General features: G+C 40.6%; 1 protein-coding gene across 4 annotated transcripts; it reads right to left on the reverse strand.

Moving 5' to 3' along the window:
* Positions 1-1,101: 1,101 nt before the first annotated feature.
* On the reverse strand, positions 1,102-9,108 carry LOC109527346 (platelet endothelial cell adhesion molecule). Of its 4 annotated transcripts, none has more exons than XM_019889208.1 (13): positions 8,937-9,108; positions 8,829-8,855; positions 6,888-7,011; positions 6,637-6,812; positions 5,620-5,806; positions 5,415-5,521; positions 4,371-4,640; positions 3,985-4,290; positions 3,800-3,901; positions 3,686-3,713; positions 3,343-3,380; positions 3,152-3,240; positions 1,102-2,042 (listed from the first exon to the last, which is right to left on the reverse strand). In XM_019889208.1, the coding sequence occupies exons 1-13, from the start codon at positions 8,968-8,970 to the stop codon at positions 2,010-2,012; spliced, it is 1,521 nt and encodes a 506-aa protein (XP_019744767.1). In that variant the 5' UTR covers positions 8,971-9,108; the 3' UTR covers positions 1,102-2,009. The 4 variants fall into 4 exon arrangements, with proteins under 4 accessions (XP_019744767.1, XP_019744768.1, XP_019744769.1 ...); XM_019889209.1 differs by having other exon boundaries at positions 3,152-3,217; positions 3,335-3,380; XM_019889210.1 differs by lacking the exon at positions 3,800-3,901.
* Positions 9,109-9,186: the final 78 nt, after the last annotated feature.

Here is a 9,186-nt window from a genome sequence, read left to right on the forward strand (position 1 = left end):
TGATTTTCATTTAACGTCTGCACACGGGTAATACACTTTTGTTTGAAATTGAAAAGACTTAAAATGGATAGATTTAACTGCCCCTGCATTTAAAGTACAAGCTCTGTGTATGAAAAAATGAATTTTTGCTGTCAACTATATACTACAGTGATCCCTCGTTACTTCGAGGTTCGGTTATTGCGGCCTCACTTTGTCGTGAGGTTTTCATTTGTGACCATAACTTAATCTCTTGGAGTTTTATCTCGCTATTTTGCTGGTTTTCATGCTATTTTTCTTCTTTCAAAGTCGGACCAGTGAAAAAAAATGTCATTTTCAGGGGAAATTCGTTTTATTAATAAAAACAGGACCATTAAGATTAGTCTTGTGACCCCCCAAAAAATCATCTGCGTTCCTCGTCGTGTATGCGTCGGAAATGCACTCCGAGCGCACTGCTTCACTCGGATCGTTCGGAAACTAAGAAGGTTTTTCAAATGGGCCCTTCGGTTATTCATTGCCCCAAGAACACAAAGTACTGGAGGCCAGTTGGTCAGGCAGTTCACGCACCAGCTACATAAGAAGTTTTTTTAATTTGAAAATGTAGCTTGAAAAAAAACTGAAATTAAAAATCTACAATATTAACGTCCCATACTGAAAATCTGTTCCAGTTCCAAAAAGTGTTGGGAAAAGTAAAAAAAAAAAAAAAAAGCTCACATATAAACACGTAGACCAGTGGTTCTTGAACTGGGATCGGTGAATCCGTCTCAGGGGTTCGACAGAGCCTCTGCCATGGAGGTGAAGACCATCGGAGTCAACATGTCAATTACCGGTAGTTATGACACGCCCGCTTGGCCATCACTGGCTGGTTTATTTTGTGCACAATTAAAAAACATATACTTTATACTTCTACTAATTGTGTTTACTTTTTTTATGTTTTTAATATATGCATTTGCAAAAAAAAATCACATTTTTATTTTTCACTAATGAAGTGTTCAGTGAATGTGCATATGAAGTGGTTGGGTTCGGTACCTCTAACAAGGTTAAGAACCACTGACTTAGACCGTTCTTCCTCATAAACAGCACTGTATATGATCTGCATCCATCCTCCTTCCATCCATACCCATATTGTGTGCAGCATATTTTTATACATTTTTAAAAACAGGATTATGTTCAGACATTTTTTTAATGACACACTGATACTATTTTACAGTTTCACACCACAAAGTGACAAACACAAACTTTTCTGCTTAGTGCTTACAGTAAAGTACATATACATCAGTGCAGTTGCAAACATCTCACAATTGCATCTAACTCATGAGCCAAGCTCCATTAGCGGGTGTGACTCATGCACATGTTTTTTCAGGCAATATATTGTAGTAATGATCAAGCCGTATGAACTCTGCTATGCGACACACGGCAATGTGGCAAACCTCTAAAGGAAAAATATGTAGATTAGTTTCTGCCTCTGCTAGTCTCTGCTACTGCGAGATCAGAATTTTCATTTCTTTCCCATTTCTCCGTTAGAGATAATGTGCTAAGGTGACAGAGAGACAACAAATGGTCCCTGTCTGCTTGCAAACAGCTACCCTCATGAACAAAACAGCTCTAATTCTGTTTTATGGTCACATGGACACATTTGTGCGAACAACTTGTTGCTGTTAGGAGTTTGTAGGACACCATTATTTTGTGCCCAAGGCCCAACAAAATTATTTTTGTTTGCCATTATTATAATTTACCCTGTGGCTCCACCAGGGGCGATTAGAGGATCAGAAGTTTATGGGTGCCAGAACACATCCGATAGGGGGGCACTTGGTCGGCGGGGGATGTTGGGCACTTCATACTTTACTACACCGCACCCTCAAAAGCAGGCTTAACATACCAATTGACTCCACCGAGAAAGGCCTGAGCTAACATTCAAATCCGGATCCTTTTGACGCTGAAGCACACGTTCCCTTGAGCTAACACTTTGTTGTGAAAAAAAAAAGGCGAAAAAAACCCTAGGAAAAAACAGCAGTTTGCTCTCTCAGGGCTCATCAGATCTCATCATCTTCAGAAGTTTGTGATTCCTGAAAACAACACACATTCGCTAACTCAAAAGGACACTTGGTTTGTTTAGGTGAACCCTTTGGAATTACTCTACCTGGTTTTATAGTTGAATTGGTCATAAATTGTGACCTGATCTTCATCCAAGTCACAACAAATAAAGAGTATTCTGAAATTAACACCACAGAAACAATGACATATATTCACGTTTTTCCAGACCACTACATTTAACCATCCCTAGTGCAGGGTGGCAAAAGTGTGTCAACCTATAATAACTGTGTGAGCCTCCTTTTGCAGAAATAATCTCTAACAAACGTTTTCTGTCGTTGTTCTTCAGAGCTGCACAAATGTTGGACCATTCCTCTGTACAAAACGTTTCAGTTCATCAATATTCTTGGGATGTCTGGTGTGAATCACACGTTTGAGATCATGCTACAGCATCTCAATCCCGTTGAGGTCAGGACTCTGATTGGGAGACTCCAGAAGACTCTTCCGTTGAAGCAATTTAGTTCTTAATTTACTGCTGTGATTTGGGTTGTTTTTCCTGTTAGACTTCATATGGCCTTAATTTCTCCTGCAAAATATCTTGATAAACTTGGGAATTCATTTTTCCCCAGAGATGATAGCAATGCTTCCAGGCCCTGAAGGAGTTAAACAGACCCAAATCATGGTGTCACCTCAATCTTGCTTTTATAGGCTACCACTACTATGGAGAGTAGCAATAGTGCCGAACTTTCTTCATTAACAATCTCGGTTCGCATGGACTGATGAACAATTATGGTTTTTGGAGATACTTTTGGAACCATTTCAAGCTTTGTGCCAGTTGACAATTTTTGGTTTTACGAATGTTCATGGCAATTGGGCATTGGGCAATGCTCCATGAGAATAGGAAGCTCAAAGCTAGTGATTTTTTTTTTAATAGGGCAGCTTTAACAACACCTCCAATCTTATTACATTGATTTGACAGTTGGGTAGCAGACTCCTTTCAGCTTTTGAAGAAAGCACTAGCTGACGTGTTCACATACCTTTTGGCCATGGACTAACATTTTTCACTTGGTGTGTGAAATGAAATTTGGGTTATTCCAGAGGGTTCACACTTCATACTTTTTATTGTAACTGTATTTGTTCTTACCCAATCTAATTCATCACATCTGGCTGACCTTACGACATCACTGTCCTCATGATACTCTGACATTGCCTGCAAGCGTAGATTTAGGGAGTAGTTTTAGCAAATACAATGGCATGCTTGACATCTCCATGTGATCAGCCTCTGTGAAGATATACACATATACAAAGATCCAGAAATCTGACAAACCAGCTCATCCTCGTATGCAGCAAATTTCTCTGTCTCCTGGCTCACCCTGCGAGATAAAAGTAAAAACCAAATAATTAAAAATCTACTTTAAACTTGCAGATGATTGGCTAGCATTTGTTATTTTGTTTTGTGTTTAAAATTTGGGACGACTGCATATTTTATTGATTCAGAATTGAAAGAGGTTCTGGAGAAGACATACCAATGCGTGCCAGATTAAAGTTAGACATAGATCAAACAACAACTTCCTATTTGATGATGGATTAAGACCTTTGGTTTTAAATGTGTGCTATGAATACATTTAGATTGGGCAACAATTTTGGTTAAAAAAAAAAAAAAACAACTGGAACTCACAAGGACTCCTCTCCACTCTTTCTTCTCCCTGCAAGAAGAGTTAAAATCATTACCAACTCTGGAAGAAGAAAAACAATTAAAAAAGCAAACATCTTTGACTGATTGTGGACTTACTAAAAAACAATCCAACGAAACAACAACAAGAGACCAGAACAACCAACAAAGTGAAACATCCAAAGACAACGGCCACCACAGAAACGGGGAGACGATTGAGCACTAGGGCGACAAGAAGAAGACCGAAAAAGAGATCAAAAACATTCAATTCGATCCAAGCAGGAGGATGACTGGAATGACATTACCCTTTTTGTCTATGTACTGCTTTTGGCTGCTGATGGCAGTGGTGTTGTCAAAGATGTCTGACGCTTCACAATGATACGTCCCTGCACTGCTACTCCCGACGGACACCAGGAGGATGGACTGGTCCGGTGGCTGATTGACCATGTGGTAAAAGCTTCCTCGACCTTGGAGAAGAGTTTGGTTGAGGAACCACCGGTACCGTGGATGAGATCCCTTTGTTGCCTTGCAGTAGAACCTCAGGCCAATCACAGCATAGTTTTGTCCAATTTCGTAGTCGTAGTGCATCATCACTGGCCCACCGACCCTCACTGTTAATAATAGACAAATAGAGGGACATTAACAGGGGTCGGTCTCGCAGTATTGGCAGCACCTTGCAAAACAAACCTACCAACTTGCAAGGGCAACCGCCGACTGTGTGCAACCTGATCGCCATTATTGGCCCGGCACTGGAGCCATCCCAAGTGTCTGTCCAAAACCAATGGAACCTTGAAGTTTACTTTTCTCGCTTCAACTGTTGTATTGAAAGCCAATTCTGTTCTGTTGTAGAGAGAAAAGCTGACGGGCAGCGTCCCTCTGGTTGACTGGCAGGTGACCAGAGCAAAATAGTTGGAATTCTCCTTCAGCACCTTGAAAGAAATGTCAGGGTCGGACACCGTGTCTGAGGGAAGATGTGGAAATAGGGTTTCTTAAAATACAATCCAAAGAAATCCAGTCTGACAATATTCCTAGAAAGCTGCAGTGCTCCATTTTATAATGCCGAGAGTATCCGCCATTCATCATGTGTGAAATTAAACATCAAGTGCAGATTTTGTAATCTACCTATTTGAGGGGTAAGGCAAAGGGGTGTATAGTTAAATTTGCAAGTGATGCCTTCACACACACACACACACACACACACACACACACACACACACACACACACACACACACACACACCATTCATTTGCAGTCAGTACACTGAGGGTTGAAAATTTTTTAAATCAGCCAAGGAAGTGTCCCAATACGTCGTAATGTTCATATACAAACATTATTTAAATAATTGAATCAGTTGTCTGTGGTGAATATAAATGACACTTGAGGAAAAAAAGCATGCACACAATTGGGTGCAACATTTGCCTCTGACCTACAACAATATGAAGGTGAGACACACACTCATGGTTTGAGTCCTGCTGCCAATTAAAAGACATGGCTACGACCCTCCCACATCCCCTCGTTCAAGAAGTGCAACACAGTTTTTTTGCACACCGTCGCTCATCCCTCTTTGCATACCTGCATTCTGGTTCAATGTGTAATGTGCCACACAAAATACACAGCAGAGGTTAAGTTGACATTTCCCTTGATGGGGTATAATCAGTCAAATAAATGTTTTAAAAACTAATTATATTTTCCTCTAAAAATTATACTTTGTACATTGAATGACAAGTGAATTCACCTTTGACAGTGATTTTCACTTCAGGGCTATCGGATGTAAAGATTCTCGTTGTGTTGTAGTGATTAGTAGCGACACACATGTATACGCCGCTGTCTGCAGAGGTGGTTCTGAGGGTGACACACATCATTACAGCTCAACTCATTTTGTCACATACTGCTTCGTTCAGACACACAAAAATGTCGTCCATCAGTGGGATGTGGTTGACCTGTAGATGAAAAGCTGGTCCTTTGCCACGTTGTGGAGCGGTGACCGTATGACAGCCTTCCCATTTACTAGCCATTTGTAAGAGACATGATTTCCAGCTGTAAGAGTGCACCTCAGCTCCAGTGATCTCCCCTCAAAGAACTCCTCTGCATCCGATTCGATGATGACCTTTGCACCTGCAACTGGCTCTGTAGAACAGACGTAATAAAAGACTGATAACATGGTATGGATCATATAAGCCGTCATTTGTTTTCCTGGAATGTCCAATTACAGATGGTTAACAGGTGAAGATATTTAATCTGCACATGAACTATGGTTTGCCTATGGTTGTATTGATTTCGATGAATAATCATCTTGGTGTTCCTCCAGGGTTAAATTTTTTTCGTCCAGCTCCGGCTGGCAAAGTTTTAAGCCACTGTTAACATTGTGCATTTTGAGGAGTGACTCTTTTATGTAACGCTGGAGGAAGCCCGCATATCACTCACTGGTGGCAGTTGGTAAAGGTAATGGAATTGTAGAAAGTGAAGGGAAAGTTTACATGACCCGTGACATACTTTTCATTGTAGTCAAGTAAATCTACAGCAATTTTCGTCAACTGCACTCTTATGGTCATTTTAAAACTAGACTAAAATTCATCTTCTGTAGATGATAAAATTATCATGAAAAAACAAATTAGATTTTAGTCAAAAGACTCTGATTAAAATTAAATAAAAAATTGCTGTCGAAATGACCAGTGTTGAAGAAATTCCCCGTGTGAATGTGAGTGTAAATAGTTATTTGTGTCCTGCGATTGGCTGGCGCCCCAGTTTAGGGTGCCTCTCACCCAAAGTCAGCTGGAATAGGGTCCAGCTCACGCTTGATTCAAATAATTGATGAATAATTGATATCTCTAAAGCAAATACAGTGAGATCAGAACCGATCCCCGAGAATAATAGGGGTCCAATGTAATACTGAGGTATCAATGATAAACACGTATGCAATGTGTAACACATTTCCCTTGTACAATAGAAACACTCACCTACGACCTTGAGGTAGTGTGTATTGCTGACAGAGGGCTCGACCTGAGAATTGTTCTGCGCTCTGGCAACGCACTCCAGGTTGCCCTCATGAAACGTTCTGATTACGATGGGGAAGGATGCAACCTGCCCATCCGGGGAACTATAGAACCCCAGCAACTTATTCCGGTTTCCCTCCCTGGGAACACCAAATTGAGAATTAACACATTTACGTCTGATATTTTGGTATGGTTTTTAATCATGTAATACTCACTTGTACAACTCCAGTAGGATAGTTTGATTCTCGGGGTAGATCAACAGAAGACAATTAAAGTCGGCAACGTCATTCACCAAGGCCAATGAAGGGCCAAATAACTTTGGACGTCCCAATGTTACACCTAATCAAAAACGGGATGAGAGACTGGTAAAAATTATGCAATCACCAGTTTCAGAAGATGTTCATTCATCCATCCATCCATCCATTTTCTGATCCGCTTTATCCTCACAAGGGTCATGGGGCGTGCTGGAGCCTATCCCAGCTGTCTTTGGGCAGTAGGCGGGGGACACCCTGAGCCGGTTGCCAGCCAATCGCAGGGCACACAGAGATGAACAAACATCCGCTCTCACACTCACACCTAGGGACAGTTTAGAGTGTTCAGTCAACTTGCCATGCATGTTTTTGGAATGTGGGAGGAAATCGGAGTGGGGAAAACCCACGCAGACACGGGGGGAACATGCAAACTCCACACAGAAAGGCCACAGTCGGAATCAAACTCACAAACTCCACATTTGTGAGGTTGATGCGCTAACCAGTCGACCACCGGGCCGCCCCGATGTTCATTCAGTTGTTTAAATTTTAGGAAAAAGAAAAAGCAGATCAGTGACATGACCCAAAACTGTAGAGTTATTTCAAAAGGCAACAATAATATGTTCGATGCAGCCCCACTAGTCTAAACACAGTATTCTGATTAATATAGCATTTGTGGTGTATAAATGAAGGAACAAAATCCACCTGTTTTTAATCAACTCAGGGAGCAGCCATTTTGCGCATTGCTGTCAACCGAACATGACATCACAGTTGCTCAGGGCTCTTGTAACCACCAATCACAACTTAGCAATGAACAAACTCAGAAAACAGGTGATTGGTCTGAGGCCTACCTGGATTAAAATGGGTGCATTTTGCCGCTTAATCTATATTTCACAAACACAACGTTAATCAGATTCTTGTGATGAGACTAGTGGGGGTGCAGCCAGCATATTATTTCCAAGGAAATTTGGAAATACTATAGGAAAGACTAAAAGAAATCAAGAAAAAAAAAGAGGGTAGTCAGTAACAGTTATATTTTTAGACCAAGAAGAATTAAAAAAATTACACAGTGTAAATTTCCATTCCCAAAATTAACACCTGCATCACATTAAATCTGCTTGTTTGTGTAAAAGGAGTGATCACACCTTGGAGAGCTGTTGCACCAAGTGAAGTGACATAAATCATGACATCAAAGCGTCAAGAGAGAAAACTTCAAGTACAGTAATATTTCTTGAAAATAGAAAATGCAGAGCAAAACCAACGAGCAACAAATGGGAGGAAACTGAAGTTTGTGACTGTACTATAAGAAGATGCCTTAAGGAAATTGGATTCACACCCAGAAAAGCTAAACAAAAGCAGCATCATTAACGCCTAAGCAGGAAAAGCAAAGTAAGCTAAGTGAAACCAATCGTGGACTGTGGATGAAAGTCATATTCAGTGATAACGGGTAAATTTACATTGGGCAAGTTGATGATGCTGGAACCTTTGTTTGGTGCCATTCCAATGAAATTTATGAAGGTGACTGCCTGAAGAAAACATGCACATTTCTTCAGTCATTATTGATATGGGACTGCATGTCAGGTAAAGTGGAGATGACTGAAATTTTATCTGCAATAAATGCACAAGTTCACGATGACATTTTGGACACTTTTCTTATCCAATCAATTGACAGGATGTTCATGGATGTCAAAATATTTTTTGAAAATGATCATATCACTCCCCTTGATTTCTTTTAGTGTTTCTTGAAACCAGAAAGTTGCCATGTGAAATGACTTTAGTTTTGTGTCCTGGCCGTGATCTGCTTTTTTTTTCTCCAAATTTAAACGACGAATGAATATACTCCAACCCTGGTAATTCCAAAAAAAGCTAATCAAATACATCCACATTTGTAATAAAGAGTCCAATTACCGCCTTCCTTGCTGCAGTGGCATGACCCTAAGAAGGACAAAAACAGTTTTTAAAAAAAATGATCAGGTACAATGAGTGCTGTCGTGCACTTTGAATTCTTCTACTTACCCAGAAACAAGCCCACAAGAAGGTACGGAAACATTCTTGAAGAATATATTGAGGAAAATCTTGTTTATGCTGCGTTGTAATAAAGATGGCGTGAGGCGTGAGTTTTGAGAGTTTTCCAAGAACACACAAACACACGCACACACATACGCACTTCATTGAAACGTGCAAATAACTGATAGCATGGTACACCTCCCTCCCAGGGCCACCCCCTCAGTCACACGACAGCATGACCCAATCCTCTCACACTGAG

The sequence above is a fragment of the Hippocampus comes genome, unplaced genomic scaffold, assembly GCF_001891065.2.
Source record: "Hippocampus comes isolate QL1 unplaced genomic scaffold, H_comes_QL1_v1.1 scaffold86, whole genome shotgun sequence".
Lineage (NCBI taxonomy): Eukaryota > Metazoa > Chordata > Actinopteri > Syngnathiformes > Syngnathidae > Hippocampus > Hippocampus comes.

Bases quoted from the DNA above. Each gene is read 5' to 3' on its own strand.
- LOC109527346 (XM_019889208.1), bottom strand. From the start codon at position 8,970: ATGTTTCCGTACCTTCTTGTGGGCTTGTTTCTGG. The intron at 8,856-8,936 runs GTAAGTAGAAGA...TGTCCTTCTTAG, and splicing joins TCTTGTGGGCTTGTTTCTGG to GGTCATGCCACTGCAGCAAG. The intron at 3,381-3,685 runs GTGAGTTCCAGT...TTTATCTCGCAG, and splicing joins AAGAGTGGAGAGGAGTCCTT to GGTGAGCCAGGAGACAGAGA.